The sequence below is a fragment of the Podarcis tiliguerta genome (genome assembly GCF_965153285.1).
Source record: "Podarcis tiliguerta genome assembly, chromosome: 1".
Taxonomy (NCBI): Eukaryota; Metazoa; Chordata; class Lepidosauria; order Squamata; family Lacertidae; genus Podarcis; species Podarcis tiliguerta.
In genome coordinates this window covers 124,442,709-124,460,155 of record NC_139534.1, presented here as the reverse complement: position 1 = coordinate 124,460,155, position 17,447 = coordinate 124,442,709, and the positions used below count along the sequence as shown (strand labels likewise).

At 46.3% G+C, this 17,447-nt stretch overlaps 1 protein-coding gene across 2 annotated transcripts in view; it reads left to right on the top strand.

Moving 5' to 3' along the window:
• MTHFD1 (methylenetetrahydrofolate dehydrogenase, cyclohydrolase and formyltetrahydrofolate synthetase 1) overlaps positions 1–17,447 on the top strand; it is an 81,134-nt gene that overhangs the window by 50,972 nt on the left and 12,715 nt on the right. For both annotated transcript variants that reach the window (XR_014509848.1, XM_083435084.1), the window contains exons 21-26: positions 1,088–1,227; positions 3,873–3,914; positions 6,111–6,211; positions 9,586–9,763; positions 14,096–14,203; positions 15,386–15,538. Coding sequence is in view for 1 of the 2 variants with exons in the window: in XM_083435084.1 (XP_083291210.1) it covers positions 1,088–1,227; positions 3,873–3,914; positions 6,111–6,211; positions 9,586–9,763; positions 14,096–14,203; positions 15,386–15,538 (722 nt within the window). In the remaining variant the exon portion in view is untranslated. The remainder of the gene's footprint in view (positions 1–1,087; positions 1,228–3,872; positions 3,915–6,110; positions 6,212–9,585; positions 9,764–14,095; positions 14,204–15,385; positions 15,539–17,447) is intronic.

Sequence of the window (17,447 nt, the reverse complement as noted above, 5' to 3'; positions counted from 1 at the left end):
CAAACTCAGCCCTCCAGCTGCTTTGGGACTACAGTTCCCATCATCCCTGACCACTGGTCCTGTTAGCTAGGGATGATGGGAGTTGTAGTCCCAAAACAGCTGGAGGGCCGAGTTTGCCTGGACTAGAGGAATGAGGTCAGTGTGGTGCAAACAAACAGCAGAAGTGCCAGGTCAGGTCTGCTGATGTGTTTGCACCATGCTGGCCACGTCGCTGCCTTGCCCCTCTCCCTCCAGGTGTGCTGCAGTGACTCAGGTGATGGGAGGCCAGGTAAGCTGAGCGCTAGGAGCCAAGAGACTCAATGGCTTGCCGGACCTCTGCTAGGAATGCCTTTCCCTTTGCGGCATCGTCACTGCCCTGTCTCTCCTAATTTGCTGCTGCTGCTGCTGCTTATTAATGCCATGCCTGGGGAGCTTCTGCTGGAGGTGTGTGAATAGAAAGGAAGGAGGAGTTATTAAAACCCTCTGGTTTTCATCCTTGTTGTGCATCTCTGGTTCAGTTGTGCTTCAGGCAGTTCCGTTTCCTCGTTTCGCTCTTGCCGTTTTGGGAAACTCTTGCACGTTTCCCAAAGCGTGAATTCCTCCGAGTTGAACACTAGAGTGGATAGGGACGCGGGTGGCGCTGTGGGTTAAACCACAGAGCCTAGGGCTTGCCAATCAGAAGGCCGGCGGTTTGAATCCCCACGACGGGGTGAGCTCCCGTTGCTCAGTCCCAGCTCCTGCCAACCCAGCAGTTCAAAAGCACGTCAAAGTGCAAGTAGATAAATAGGTACTGCTCCAGCGGGAAGGTAAACGGCGTTTCCGTGCGCTGCTCTGGTTTGCCAGAAGCAGCTTAGTCATGCTGGCCACATGACCCGGAAGCTGTATGCTTGGCCAATAAAGCGAGATGAGCGCCGCAACCCCAGAGTTGGCCACGACTGGACCTAATGATCAGGGGTCCCTTTACCTTTAAAAAACAACAACAAAAAACACTTAGAGTGGATGGCTTAAGGACGGAGATTAAAATGAGAATGATGCTAATGCTGCCAAGCAAATAGAAAGGAAATTGTACATAATATAAAGCAGTGTTCTCCTTTTGTTCCGCCTGCAGTGACAGAAGCTGGCTTCGGAGCAGATATTGGCATGGAAAAGTTCTTTGACATCAAGTGCCGGTATTCTGGGCTGCAGCCCCATGTGGTCGTCTTGGTGGCTACTGTCCGAGCTCTGAAGATGCATGGTGGAGGACCTACGGTGAGTGGCAGCCTTTGCGATAGGGAAGCCCAGAGACCAATGCTTAAGTCATTTTAGTTCCCCCATTCTGATGCCCTCCAGGTATTCTAGACCACATTGCCCATCAGCTCCAGCCAGCACGGCCAGTAATACCTGTGGATATTATCCACCTGTATGTTTTGATTTCTGAAGACTTAAAATTCAGGATAAATGAAGATACATACAGAGAGGTGATGGGACAGAAGGGACCTTGGGGAGAGACATACCAGAATGGCTTTTCTCAGGGTGTGTGACTGATGAAGAGGGAAGCTCTCCCAGGTGAGAGCTGAGAGGTTTCACTTCTCTGTATGAGAATCAAAAATTAAGGTATAATGGAGGGCTGTATATATACAACTCTGTGCTCTTTCTTTTCTCGTTTCCTTCATTTTCTGTATTGTTGCTGTCATTTTAATAAGTATTTATATTATTTTTTACATAAAATGCAGTAAAAATCTAACTCAATAACAGAAATAATAAGAAACCAAGAAAGGACAATAAAGGAGGAAAAAAGAGGGGGGGGGGAGAGAAAGAGAAAAGAGGAAAAAATAATAGCTATAAGGCCCCTTAATCACATTTATATCATATGATAGAATAAAAACCCAACTAGTCTAAAATAGTAATAGATGGGTCCTTTAGCACTTTTGTTGTTGTTGTTGTTGTTGTTATTTTAGACTCGTTGGGTTTTTATTCTATCACATGTTGAAAACTCTTAGTAAGATTTATATTTTTTAAAAAAACTGGAGGGCACCAGATTGGCTTATCCTTCCCCAAAGTGATGTTGAGGAATCTGGCTCCACTTTCCAGCTGCCCTTATTGGGTAGCCAGTGCTCTCAATTCCTCTCCAATCTCCCTCGGTTTCTTTTTCTGATTCTGATCCTCTCCCTACCCCTTACCATCCGTCTCTTTCTTCATTGGAAAAGCAAAAAAACAACAACAACAAAAACACATTTTGCTCTTTCCCCCGCCCCCTCTATACAGTCCTCTGCTTGCTTCTTATTTAAAATTTCAGAACGACAGCTTCTGTCAGTATATAAGTGATGGTTAACGTTATGAAGGCGTCGGGCTTTTAATTTGCATTGCTCCTTTCCCCTCGTGGCCCTTGCTGTTTAGATAAGCAAAGCCTCCTTGCAGAGACTTGTCTCTGATGAATTAGGTTTACATTGGCCGCGTTGGCGGAGCAACCAGACTGCCATGTTTCAGAAACAAATCTCCATTTTGGGTAGGCAGCAATGCTCTGCCTTTCTGTTTCTTGCAGATTCCTTAGGCTTTGCGGCATAAGCAAGAGGCAGTTTCTCTAGCTGTTCCCTTTTTCCTTTCTGTAGCCTAATCCCTGATAAGTATTCTGAATATTTTCCATATTTAGCTTCTCCTTACAGAGATGTCAAGCAGAATTACTGGCCTTCTGTGTCAAATAACATTTGCTTTTTTGCCAGTCTTAGAAATACCTTACTTCCTTTTTTATCTTTTGAGTTCAAAGTGATCTTATTTTTTAACAGACTATGTGTGTGTGTGTAGCTAAAGATGGAGTAAAAAGTGAGTGAGAGAGATTTGCACACACACACACACAAACACACGTTGTGCCTCCTGGTGACTGGCAAACAACCTCTTCTTTGCTTAGCTTTGGAACAGGAGCTAAGACGAGTTCTTCCCCAGAAAAATGTTAAGAGTCTGCAGGAGGAAGGGGGAAGGTCAAATTCATTCCCTCAGCATTGCCCACTGCTTCTTTGCTAATGAGATCTTTTGTGTGCCGCTGGCTATCGTCTTCACAGTCTGGTGTCTCTCTTCCTTTGGCCTCAGAGCCTTGTGTTGAGAGGTAATGATACGTCCCTGGAGGCAGCCATCTATTCTTTGCAAATTCATCAGAGGGAAACAATTGCTGCTTGGTTCATTATGTTAATGTGCAGGACTCCTAGACGTGAGCCAAAATTCACAACCTTTACTATGTTCTTGTAGAAAAACTCCCCTTCTCTCTCGAAGTGGGGACCTTTCCTCAAAGTCTAATTTGTGCCCACTCCACCTCTGGTCCACTTCATCCTGCTTGTGAGGAACCTGAAGGAGCGTCTCCACCCCCATCGTTCAGCCCGGACACTGAGGTCCAGCGCTGAGGGCCTTCTGGCGGTTCCCTCACTACGAGAAGCCAAGTTACAGGGAACCAGGCAGAGGGCCTTCTCGGTAGTGGCACCCGCCCTGTGGAACACCCTCCCACCAGATGTCAAAGAGAACAACAACTACCAGACTTTTAGAAGACATCTGAAGGCAGCCCTGTTCAGGGAAACTTTTAATGTTTGATGCATTACTGTATTTTAATATTGTGTTGGAAGCCGCCCAGAGTGGCTGGGGAGGACCGGCCAGATGGGCGGGGTATAAATAATAAATTATTATTATTATTAACCTTCTAAGCACCTTGAGCAGGAAGCCCACTTCACAGTCCATTGCTACTGGGTCACAGCAGGGTTGGGAGTGCCTACTCTCTCCCTGTACAATTTATGACTGCATGCATTTTTTTCCTTTTATTTTTTGAACCTCTCAACAGGGCTAAACAGGCTCCCAGGTAAACGCCAGGGTTGGGAATGAAATTGGAGTTCATAGGGAATGCCACCTCCAATGCCTGTTTTTGCTCTTTGCAGGTCACTGCTGGAGTTCCCTTGCCAAAGGAGTACACTGAAGAGGTAACAATGATCTCCCGACTCTATTTACTGTTCCCTGATTTAATGAGAACTTTGCAAGACACAAGGCAACCTCAGCGCCCTCAGTACGTGCCCTTAAATGCAGAACATATGATCTGTGTGGCCATATCTCCTTCCCTCATGTACCTAATGCCAGCACTTCTAGCCTAGGATGTTGGAAACCACAGTTTTCTGTGATGTCCAAACAGAGAAACCGTGGCTTTAAGCTCTGTTAAAGACCAGGATAAGGGACGTGGATAGTGCTGTGGGTTAAACCACAGAGCCTAGGACTTGCCGCTCAGAAGGTCGGCGGTTCGAATCCCCGCGACGGGGTGAGCTCCCATTGCTTGGTCCCTGCTCCTGCCAACCTAGCAGTTCGAAAGCACGTCAATGTGCAAGTAGATTAATAGGTGAGGTAAACGGTGTTTCTGTGCGCTGCTCTGGTTCGCCAGAAGCAGCTTAGTCATGCTGGCCACATGACCCGGAAGCTGTACACCGGCTCCCTCGGCCAGTAAAGTGAGATGAGCGCCACAACCCCAGAGTCGGCCACGACTGGACCTAATGGTCAGGGGTCCCTTTACCTTTAAAGACCAGGATATGAAATCAGTTTGTAAGCAGCTATTAAGCCATATGTTTCTCTGAACCTCGGTTGGTTTGTCTAACTTTGCTTTCCCCGTGTTTTTGTACCTTGCCATGCATCAGGAATGACGTGGCCAGGTTCACACACAGCATCGAGCTATAAATGCAATGAACCAAGTGTCGTAATCCAACAAGAAACCATCAGGATTGTGGTTTGTTGGCAGTAAACAGTAATTCAGCCACTTGGCAGGGTTCACATACAACACAAAGCTATAGTTTAATAAACCACGGCTTGGCGTTATGTGTGAACCAGGCCAGTGGCAGTCTGATATTGAATGTAAGCAGGAATATATGGTAAAGACTCAAGCTGCTTCAGGTGAGGAAATTAATCCTGAAAAGGGGGTGAGTCAAAGCTTCAGAGGAAATTTAAATTACTTAAGTATTAAGAGATCACTCTGTAGCTTGGCCAGAATCCCCACCCACTGCAGCTCAGGTTAGGAAGTTGAAAAGAAGAGTTTTTCTCTTAGACATTTTGTTTGCTGAGAAAGCAGAATGTAGGGTGCTCTCGGCACACAAAATGCCTAAGAGAAAAACTCTCCTTTTCGACTTCCTAACCTGAGCTGCAGTGCTTCATTTTTATAATGACACTTTGGGCTTTCACTGCTCACTGCTCGTTTAATCCACAGGTCTACTTAAAATTTTCCATGCCAATAGTTTTATCTCTCTATAACCTCTCTGTTGCTGCAGCTGTGCTTTTTTTTTTTTTTTTTTAAAAAGTAAAGTGCCTGGGAGGTAGCTGAATTCAGGTCAGGAAAATGGTAGACTGGGGCTAAGGGCTGTTTGGTTGAGGATTATGTGTTTGTATTTTAGATAAGCCCAAGCCGCTGGGTGCTTTACAATAAAGCAAGTAGATAAAAATCCACAAAGTCCCCAAGATAACAATCCGTTAAAAACTCCTAACAAATCACAGAAGAGCAGGTACTAACAGAAGCAGCGGCAATCAGAGTTTGCTTCCAGATACCCTCCAAAAAATACGCATCTTGGCTAGCCATCTAAAACAAAGCGTTTACCTTTCCCATCAATATAAGCTCCTGAGGCAGCTTACAGCAAATGATGCTGCAGTGCACAGTTTACCACGAGAAAAAGCAACGTTAGAGCAGTTGATAAAGCAGCTTAAAATCCTTCACAATTGGACGTTAACTTTCTTAACTGGCCAAGATTGGCGGCGGGTTCCAGAGACATAAAAGGCCATTTTCTCTGGCAGAGCAAAGGTGGAACACTCAAGAGTAGACAGAAGATGGACAGATTCATACAGACGCCCTCGGGAGGTTGTGGACTCTCCTTCCATGGAGGTTTTTAAGCACAGGTTGGGTGGCCATCTCACCATGGATGCTTTAGTTGAGATTTTTGCATTGCAGCGGGTTAGACTAGATGACCCTGGGTTTCCCTTCCAGCTCTGCAATTCTACTGTTCTATTATTTAAGTGATCCTGAGAATATGCTTCCGAAAGAAGATGCCATAACAGCTGTACTGGGAGCTGGCAAGTTGCAAAAAGCTACCTGCCACTTGTTCATCCCCAAACAAACTCTCTCCTTTTTTCCCCCTTTCCTTTTCGTACAGAACCTCCCACTTTTGGAGAAAGGTTGCAGCAACTTGCGCAAGCAAATCCAAAACGCCAGGACCTTTGGCATCCCGGTCGTCGTAGCTGTCAATGCATTCAAGTAAGTAAGAGAGCTAAAAGTCCCTGCCTATCCATGCAGGAAAATAAAGCGGTAAAGGGGACTCGCACTACTTCCGACTGCTGTTTTGGAACTGCAATGAACCTTTAAAGCCCTATACGGCCTAGGACCCTCATACCTACGGGACCGCCTCTCCTGGTATGCCCCACAGAGAGACCTACGGTCGTCAAATAAAAACATCCTGAAGGTCCCAGGCCTCAGAGAGGTTAGGCTGGCCTCAACTAGAGCCAGGGTTTTCTCGGCTGTGGCTCCAATCTGGTGGAACGCTCTGTCACAAGAGACTAGGGCCCTGCGGGACTTGACATCTTTCCGCAGGGCCTGCAAGACAGAGCTGTTCCACCAGGCCTTTGGTCAGGGCACAGCCTGACCCCCCTCCTTTGGCAACCTGCACAGAATTTTGTTTAACGGTTGCCATTAATTTGATTTTAATTAATTTTATAATAGAATGTTTTTAGAATATTGGATTATTTGATTGTCTGATTATTTAATTGTTGTTAGCCGCCCTGAGCCCACTTCGGCTGGGGAGGGCGGGATATAAATAAAATTTTTTATTATTATTATTATTATTAGTAGTAGTAGTAGTAGTAGCATATGATCGCAGGGCTGTTGTCACTTGGGGCTGCCACTGGAGATGGTTCGGAAACTTCAGCTAGTGCTCAGCGTGGCAGGCAGGTGGTTAAAGAACGCAGGGAGGTGGGATCTCTTAACACCAGTTCTGTCCCACTGGCTGCCACTTGGTTTCCAAACTGAACTCAAAGTGCTGCTTTTGACGTTTAAAGCCCTGTATGGCTCAGGACGCCCCCATACCTAGAGGGTCCCCTTTTCCCATATGAACTTGTCTGGACAGTGCAATCAACATCTGAAACCCTTCTCAGCGTCTTATCTCTTGAGTGTGAAGATTGGTGACTGGAGACAAGGTCTTCTGGATAACGGTCTGCCTCCCTGGCCCCATCTGTAAAATGGGGGTAATCATGCTGTCTCACTGTACAGGCTTCTTGTAAGGATGGCGACAAGATAATGCACATGATGTGCTTTGAATGCTGGAAAGCACCATTTATATGGGTATTATTATTATTGTTGTTGTTGTTTAGTCGTGTCCGACTCTTTGTGACCCCATGGACCAGAGCACGCCAGGCACTCCTGTCTTCCACTGCCTCCTGCAGTTTGGTCAAACTCATGCTGGTTGCTTCGAGGACACTGTCCAGCCATCTCGTCCTCTGTCGTCCCCTTCTCCTTGTGCCCTCCATCTTTCCCAACATCAGGGTCTTTTCCGGGGGTCTTCTCTTCTCATGAAGTGGCCATCCTACACAAAAGCAAGTGGACCCTCCCAGCTCTTACCTGTGGAGCTGCCCAGAGTGACTTGGACAACCGAGTCAGATGGGTGGGGTACAAACATTATTATTATTATTATTATTATTATTATTATTATTATTATTATTATTTTATTTTCCCGCAGCCAGTGTTAGAGACGCATATGAAATTTTCTCCAGTACAGTGGTACCTCGGGTTAAGAACTTAATTTGTTCTGGAGGTCCATTCTTAACCTTAAAACTGTTCTTAACCTGAGGTACCACTTTAGCTAATGGGGCCTCCCGCCACCGCCGCACGATTTATGTTCTCATCCTGAAGTATTGGAATCTCAGCTTCAGGATATGTCCTTCCAGTGAGCGCTCAGGGCTGATTTCCTTCAGAATGGATAGGTTTGATCTTCTTGCAGTCCATGGGACTCTCAAGAGTCTCCTCCAGCGCCAGAATTAAAAATCATCAATTCTTCGGCGATCAGCCTTCTTTATGGTCCAGCTCTCACTTCCATACATCACTACTGGGAAAACCATAGCTTTAACTATATGGACCTTTGTTGGCAAGGTGATGTCTCTGCTTATTATTATTATTAACACCTCCCCCAGTGGCGCAGTGCAACCAGAAGGCTGGTGGTTCGAACCCACCCAGGGATGGCGATGCACAGAATTCCTGCATTGCAGTGGGTTGGACTAGATGACCCTTGGGTCCCTTCCAACTCAACAATTCCTTGATATTATTATTATTATTATTATTATTATTATTATTATTATACCAAGTAACATAGGAAAGGGTGCATTCAGATGAGGTGTTTCTCCTGATAAGGCCTTGGTGGTCCTGATACATCTAAAGGCAGGCATGGCCAAACTTGGCCCTCCAGCTGTTTTGGGACTACAACTCCCATTATCCCTAGGTAACTGGTCCAGTGGTCAGGGATGATGGGAACTGTAGTCCCAAAACAGTTGGAGGGCCATGTTTGGCCGTGCCTGCGCTTAGGAAACCACCACGTATGGGTGACCGATTGAAAGGTGGCAAGCTACCCACACAATATCTTGTTTGTGATCCCAAATTAAAGCTCTCCTGCTCCTCCCTGGTCCCCGCCCCTCCTTCCATGCCATCCGTGAGTCATCCTGCATGTGTCTTTCTTAAATGTGATCTGCATCCACATGAGACGTTGCTCCGAAGTGCATTTGAGAAATGTTCTGTGGCAGCTCTCTGCTCTCGTCTCGTTTTCAACCTTGAATAAAAGAAAATGCCTTCGCTAATCAGGCAGTGCTTTTTCATTCCTGCCAGCTGAATCGTGGGAGGTGGTGGTTGGGATGTCATGAAGATTAAGCACTTAATGCTTTTCAGTGAGCATTAATAGTCAAAATTAAATCTCCCTATGCTTCTCCCTCTATGGTTTACATCATCATTGGCTCAGTATAGTGATAGCATCTCTTAGGTAAAGCTCAAGACGCGGGTGGCGTTGTAGTCCAAACCACTGAGCCTCTTGGGCTTGCCAATCGGAAGGTTGGCGGTTCGAACCCCCGCGATGGGATGGGGTGAGCTCCTGTTGCTCTGTCCCAGCTCCTGCCAACCTAGCAGTTCAAAAGCACACCAGTGCAAGTAGATAAATAGGTACCACTGTGGCAGGAAGGTAAACAGTGTTTCTGTGCACTCTGGTTCCCGTCATGGTGTTCTGTTGCGCCAGAAGTGATTTAGTCATGCTGGCCACATGACCCGGAAAGCTTGTTGTTGTTTAGTCGTTTAGTTGTGTCCGACACTTCGTGACCCCAAGGACCAGAGCACGTCAGGCACTCCTGTCTTCCACTGCCTCCTGCAGTTTGGTCAAACTCATGCTGGTAGCTTCGAGAACACCGTCCAACCATCTCGTCCTTCCAAATGCCTGCTCCCTTGGCCTGAGATTTTTATCTATCCTGATACCAAATAAAAGTAAAGGGTGTACAGGAAGAGACACTGGATTTTCCTGCTGTTTGCTAAGGTGCATTGACCCAAGGAAAACCATCCACTTGTTCCCCCCAGTGATAACTCTCCGTCAATGTATGTCTTTGCAGATCTGATACGGAGGCGGAGCTACAGCTGGTCATCCGGTTGGCTAAGGAAGTGGGCGCTTTTGATGCTGTGAAATGCACCCACTGGGCCGAAGCAGGGAGAGGAGCCGTGGCTCTGGCCGAAGCAGTACAGAGAGCATCGCTGGCCCCCAGCAACTTCAAGTTTTTGTACAATGTGGAGGTAAGGATTCTCACTGAACCCTGTGGTGTGGTGTAGTGGTTAAGAGCGGTAGTCTTGTAATCTGGGGAACCGGGTTCGCGTCTCCGCTCCTCCACATGCAGCGGCTGGGTGACCTTGGGCCAGTCACACTTCTTTGAAGTCTCTCAGCCCCACTCACCTCACAGAGTGTTTGTTGTGGGGGAGGAAGGGAAAGGAGAATGTTAGCCGCTTTGAGACTCCTTTGGGTAGTGAAAGGCGGGGTATCAAATCCAAACTCTTCTTCTTCTTCTTCTTCTTCTTCTTCTTCTTCTTCTTCTTCTTCTTCTTCGTGACTCCTCTCCCTCCTTTGCGATCTTCATTGAGTTATAATGCAGGAAAAGGGAAGTTATTTTGAGGAAAGGAGTCTGCAGCTGGGTTAGCAATGATTCTGCTGCATGGGTGAGAAACACAGGCATATAAGCAGCAGCTCCATCTCAGTGTCGCCTTCTCTAGCTGACAGCAGCTGTCCAGGGGGTCAGGCAAGGGCCTCTCCTAGCCTTAAGATCCCAGGGACTGAACCATGCACTTTCTGCATATAAATTTTAAACCTTCCACTAAACTCAGGAATTGCACGTATTGAGTTTGCAAAAAGAAGAAAACAACACATGCAAACATATAGCTTATAAATTGCCACAGTGAGAGTTGTTCCGGCGAAAATGAATCTTGTTATTTTTACAGGAGCTTTTCATGTTACAAATCTTGCTCCTCCGATTTCCAGTACAGCCTCACCTTGGTTTTCGAACAGCCTAATTCTTGAACGTTTTGGCTCCTGGACACCGCAAACCTAGAAGTGACTGTTCTGGTTTGTGAACTATTTTTGGAAGCTGGACGTCAGACGGGGCTTCCGCGGCTCCCTATTGGCTGCAGGAGCTTCCTGCAACCAATCAGAAACCGCGCTTTGGTTTTCAAACATTTTGGAAGTCGAACGGACTTCTGGAACGGATTCCGTTCTGCTTCCAAGGTACGACTGTATTTATCTGTTTCACATTATTCACTTCTTCAGTTATATATCTTCAAAAATATATGTACATAATAAGCTCCCATCAGTCACCAGCTTTCTTCATTCATAAACCCAAAGACCCTAGCCTTTGTTGCTCACCTATTTTAATAGTTTTTCCCCCCTTAGAATTTTTCTTTAACTCTTTGGAGTAGGGAACCTTTGTCGCTTTGGCTGTTGCTGCACTAACGTTCCCAAATATCTGGGCCATTGGCTGTGCTTGCTGAGCCCGATGGAAGCTTGCAGTTCCACAGCATCTGGATTCCCACACCTGCTCTGGGGGAGGACACTGATAAGATTGTGGGAGACTTGTGGGAGACTTGGGGTGATATGATAGCCATGTTCAAATATATAAAAGGATGTCACATAGAGGAAGGAGAAAGGTTGTTTTCTGCTGCTCCAGAGAAGCGGACACGGAGCAATGGATCCAAACTACAAGAAAGAAGATTCCACCTAAACATTAGAAAGAACTTCCTGACAGTAAGAGCTGTTCGACAGTGGAATTTGCTGCCAAGGAGTGTGGTGGAGTCTCCTTCTTTGGAGGTCTTTAAGCAGAGGCTTGACAACCATATGTCAGGAGTGCTCTGATGGTGTTTCCTGCTTGGCAGGGGGTTGGACTCGATGGCCCTTGTGGTCTCTTCCAACTCTATGATTCTATGATTCTATGACTTGGGAAAGACTGGCTGACTGGGGGGGTGAATGGCTTAGGGCCTCAAAATTATCATAAATGCTCTTGCAGGCTCTCTTTCCACAACTAGCCAAGCCAGGTACCCAGCAACCCCCTCTTTCTCTCTCAGGCTAAATCTAATTCCGTGCCCTTGAGTCAGCGGCATAATCAAATTGCTTTCTAATGTCCCTGGGAAGACACAGATTTTTTTGTTCCGAATGCCCAGGATCTGATTGGCATTCTCAAAGCCATGGGGAATAATGTGGTTTTGTGGTTTGTTTGAAAAAAGTGACTTAATGAATGATGGATGGCTTAAAAGGAAAATGAGGCTCGCTGGGCCAAAGTGTTCTGAGTTCCCTTCCACTGTTTCCTCCCTCCGCCTTGCAATGAATTTTGGTTCCCTCTGAGAATCGAGAGGCTCCCCTCCCCTTCCGCACTCATACCTTGCAACTCTCCTGGTGTTTCAGCTGCACTTATGGGGCTTTTCTGAAGGCTTGACTGGTTAGGGGAGAGTAAAAATAAGAATGCACACATGCACCTATGTATTTTAACGTTCTATATCCTCTCCAGTCTTACGGATACAGGAATCTGGCCTCTACTGAATCAGGACATTTATTTTACTTATTTTTAGAATTCCTACAGCACCCTTGGTCAAAAAAGACCACAAGACGGTTTACAACATAGATCATAATAAACGTGTGTGTGTGTGTGTGTGTGTGTGTGTGTATCCATCCAATAAAAAAAGAAACTGTCATATAAATACGATGCATCATACTAAGTCACACATCGTCATAAATGATACCCAATGGTTCTTAATATCTAATGAGCAATGCATGCTAAACAGCAGTAACAGACACTGTCAACCCAGCAAATAAACATTTGGGGAACTTCGGGCATAGCCCCCTAGGCCTCTCCACTACACCCTAGAGCCAGTGTGGTGTAGTGGTTAAGAGCGGTGGACTCGTAATCTGAGGAACCGGTTTCGCGTCTCCGCTCCTCCACATGCAGCTGCTGGGTGACCTTGGGCCAGTCACACTTCTCTGAAGTCTCTCAGCCCCACTCACCTCACAGAGTGTTTGTTGTGGGGGAGGAAGGGAAAGGAGAATGTTAGCCGCTTTGAGACTCCTTAAAGGGAGTGAAAGGCGGGATATCAAATCCAAACTCTTCTTCTTCCACACATGCACCCCCTCTCCTCAGGCCAATCCCTCACAGACTCTGCTTTCCGCTCTTAAGCATTCTTGCCTGCCTGGGATGTCCCTTCGACTCTGCCTTCTCGGTAGTGGTGCCCGCCCTATGGAACGCCCTCCCATCAGATGTCAAGGAAATAAGGAGCTATCCCATTTTTACAAGACATCTGAAGGCAGCCCTGTTTAGGGAAGTAATAAAATTTAATGCTGTATTGTTTTTAACACTCGATTGAGAGCCGCCCAGAGTGGCTGGGGAAACTCAGCCAGATGGGCGAGGTATAAATAATAAATTTAAAATTGTTGTTGTTGTTTAGTCGTTTAGTCGGTTCCGACTCTTCGTGACCCCATGGACCAGAGCACGCCAGGCACTTCTGTCTTCCACTGCCTCCCGCAGTTTAGTCAAACGCATGCTGGTAGCATCGAGAACACTATCCAACCATCTCGTCCTCCGTTGTTCCCTTCTCCTTGTGCCCTCCATCTTTCCCAACATCAGGCTCTTTTCCAGGGAGTCTTCTCTTCTCATGAGGTGGCCAAAATACTGGAGCCTCAGCTTAAGGATCTGTCCTTCCAGTGAGCACTCGGGGCTGATTTCCTTCAGAATGGAGAGGTTTGATCTTCTTGCAGTCCATGGGACTCTTAAGAGTCTCCTCCAGCACCAGAATTCAAAAGCATCAATTCTTCGGTGATCAGCCTTCTTTATGGTCCAGCTCTCACTTCCATACATCACTACTGGGAAAACCATAGCTTTAACTATACGGACCTTTGTCGGCAAGGTGATGTCTCTGCTTTTTAAGATGCTGTCTAAGTTTGTCATTGCTTTTCTCCCAAGAAACAGACGTCTTTTAGTTTCGTGACTGCTGTCACCATCTGCAGTGATCATGGAGCCCAAGAAAGTAAAATCTCTCACTGCCTCCATTTAAATTTAAAATACATATTATTAATCACGAAAGCCAAAGGTGGGAATATTTTTCGTTGCCTTTTGGGATCACATTCCTGTGGTGGGCAGGGCTAGAAGTGGGTGGAGCAAAGAATGTAAATTATTTACCTTTGCACAGTAAGCTAGTTTCCGCACACCCCTCTCCATCCTGATGGGCAAGAGAAATGAATGATCAAAGTTCAAGTCCAGCCAGGCAGAAGCACCCAAGGAGGCAGGAGCATTGAGAGGTGTGATCTAAGGAGAGGGGTGTGGCTTGGGGAGAGTGCAAAGGGCCAAACAGAGAGGTCTGGGAGGCCACATCTGTGCCCTTGGCCTGAGGTTCTTCCCCGTCACCCATCACTCAGGGTAAGCCTTCCATTTTCTGGTGCAGCCCCTCTTCAGTATGTTTTCTGCTTGGGAAAATGATGCGTTCTTGTTGCTTTCAGATTACCATGATTGGCTACATTCCTTATTGATTTGGCATCCCATGGCGGTAGGGAAGGAATTGGACTGACTGTCTCTTCCGCTCCCTTTCCTGTCTTTCTAGCTTCCAATTCTAGACAAGATAAGAATTATTGCACAGACGATCTACGGGGCAAAGGACGTTGAACTGCTGCCAGAAGCAGAGCGGAAGATTCTTCTGTACACCAAACAGGTATGCTAGCAAAACATCCTTGCAAGATTGGGCTCTTACGGTTGGATTTTTTGGTGCACGTTCTGATTTTTCCTGCGCACGTAGCCTGAGTTGGTCAACAGCTACCAAGACTGTCTTAATTAATTTCTTAGGAAAGAATCCTAGAAAATTCTTCTTCAGAAAAAACAGGCTTCATTTTGGCATGTTGCCTTTTCTTGCTTTTTCTCTCTCTGATATGATGCTGATAATTAGGGCTTATTCTTTTTATGAGCTTGTAGACTTAATTTGTATCTTCTCCTATTTCAGTGGGATGTCATTCGGCTTTTCTTGACACCAAATTCAGACTGCCTAAGTTAAGGATGTTAACATTTTGTAGCTTGTATGTGCATTTGTAAATTTCGAAAAGAAGGTTTGCCCTGCAAAGCCATTCCTTGTTAAAATTCCATAGGCCAATGATATGCAAAGTTGTTTGCACTTTATCCTGTGCGTGTCCATTTAAAAAGCATATTTGGAGATTTTGCATACTGCTGCTTACTCACCGCTCCTTAATAAACTAAAGTTACGGCACTCGCAGCTCCAGTTAAGTATCTCAGTTGAAACTTTGCTTCCAAATCGCTGGAATGAAATTGTTGTGTTGTTGTTGTTTTAGAAAGCCCAAGGTCCATATTGGCTTCTGGCAAAAGAACTTGCAATTAGCAGATTATCTTCATAGAACTGCAAATAGCAGCATTAGTGGGTCTTTTACTTTCCCTTTGGGGTAGCAGTGCTACTCTGTTGCAGCAGATATTACACATGAAGGGCTTAGGGTTGCAGCCAGACTTAACAGTGCAATCCTATAACACAGGCAGAGGCAAACTCGGCCCTCCAGATGTTTTGGGACTACAATTCCCATCATCCCTGACCACTGGTCCTGTTAGCTAGGGATCATGGGAGTTGTAGTCCCAAAACATCTGGAGGGCTGAGTTGGCCTATGCCTGCTATAACACATCTGCTCAAAAGTAAGTCTCCATTGAGTTAATGGGGAATACTCCCAGTTCAGTAGGTTTACAGCAGGCATAGGCAAACTCGGCCTTCCAGATGTTTTAAATCAAGGCATGACAGAGCTGAGTACACTTTAATTGGAGCAATTTCATAATGTTTTACTGGCACGCTGTTCAAAAGTTGTCCTGCTCTTTCTTGTGGTCTCCTCAATCCATCATCCAGGGTTTTGGGAACCTGCCTATCTGCATGGCGAAAACCCACCTGTCGCTGTCTCACGACCCAGAACAGAAAGGGGTGCCCTCTGGTTTCATCCTGCCCATCAGAGACATCCGAGCCAGCGTGGGCGCAGGATTCTTGTATCCGTTAGTAGGAACGGTAAGTGCTACATATTGAAAGCTTTGTTGTGTGGATTAAGTTGGAGTGGGTAGCAAACATGCAGAGCTGCCTTCGACCTTTTGTCTATGTAGCCCAGCGCAGCCTTGACCAACCCTGGATTCCCAAATGCCGTTGGACTACAAATCCCACCATCCTCAGCCAGCTTGGCCAGTGACCAGGGATGATGGAGGTTGTAGTCCAGCAGCATCCGGGGACCCAAAGTTGAGGAAAGCTGGACTGGCGAACTGCTGTTTCCAGATGAAAAAGAGGGCTGGAGGGACTGTGAATCTCTGCAGTTTGTGTGGATCTCATTCTCTTCATGTTAGGACATAAAGCGCCCCTTCTCGTTTAAAAAGCCCTAAACAGCCTCAGGCCTGTATACCCCAAGGAGTGTCTCCACCCCCATCATTCTCCCCAGACACTGAAGTCTAGCTCCAAAGGCCTTCTGGCAGTTCCCTCACAGCAAGAAGTGAGGTTACAGGGAACCAGGCAAAAGGGCCTTCTCGGTAGTGGCGCCCGCCCTGTGGAAGGCCGTCCCATCAGATGTCAATGAGATAAGTAGCTATCTGACTTTTAGAAGACATCTGAAGGCCGCTCCGTATGTTTCGTGTTTTATTGTTTTTATATGTGTTGGATGCTGGGGTGTGGCTGAGGTACAAACAAACAAACACCTGTTTTGTGTTGTGCAAGCTTACAAAGCAATTTTACTTTCAATGCTTTGTACATTAAGTCACTTTTGGTTTTTGGTTTTTTTTAATCCATAAATCTCCAGCATGCTGCATTAAACCTGTAGCCCAGTGACACACTTTCCTTATCCAAACAGACCTTCAATTATTTTATGGTGAATATTGCTGATTTTGGGTGAATATTGCTGATTTGTGGCCAGGAGAGAGTTGAGGGGAGGAGCTCTCATCTAAGATATGCTTGTTAGCCCAAGGAAAGAAAAATGTTCTCTGGTATAAATAGCAAAGCACATGTTGCAGGAATGTTCGGAAGACTAAAACATTTTGTCTTGTTTGGGCATCTCCAAATTTGGACGGCTTGGCTTTTAATTGAAATCCCCCAAGCATCTTACGCAAGTCTGCCTGTAGCACTAGATTCTTGCTGTTGTTTTTCCAGGCTCTCACAAAACCATATGGCATTAAAAAAAATAGACTCTCAGGAGCTGGCAGCTTAAGGTAATGCTGCTTATGTTCAGGTGGAAGAGCCATAACTCATTGGCAGAAAGAGCCAGCCTCGAGGTCCTGGGTTCAAGTCCTCAGGATCAGTAGCAGGGCTTGCACAAATCCCTGAGCCTTTGGAGCACCATTGTCAGAGTAGGACACTGCAGGTGACTGAACTTTCTTGGCCTGAGGGACACATCACCCCTGCAGTTCCTCTGGGAGGGGCAGGAACGCTGAACACGAGCGCTTGGCGATACCTATTTTTCAGCATTGTAATATATCACCAGCTAAACATAGCAATATGGGTTAAGAACTTAATTCGTTAAGAACTTAATTCTGCTCTGGTCAGACCTCACCTGGAGTACTGTGTCCAGTTCTGGGCACCACAGTTCAAGAAGGACACTGACAAACTGGAACGTGTCCAGAGGAGGGCGACCAAAATGGTCCAAGGCCTGGAAACGATGCCTTATGAGGAACGGCTAAGGGAGCTGGGCATGTTTAGCCTGGAGAAGAGGAGGTTAAGGGGTGATATGATAGCCATGTTCAAATATATAAAAGGATGTCACATAGAGGAGGGAGAAAGGTTGTTTTCTGCTGCTCCAGAGAAGCGGACACGGAGCAATGGATCCAAACTACAAGAAAGAAGATTCCACCTAAACATTAGGAAGAACTTCCTGACAGTAAGAGCTGTTCGACAGTGGAATTTGCTGCCAAGGAGTGTGGTGGAGTCTCCTTCTTTGGAGGTC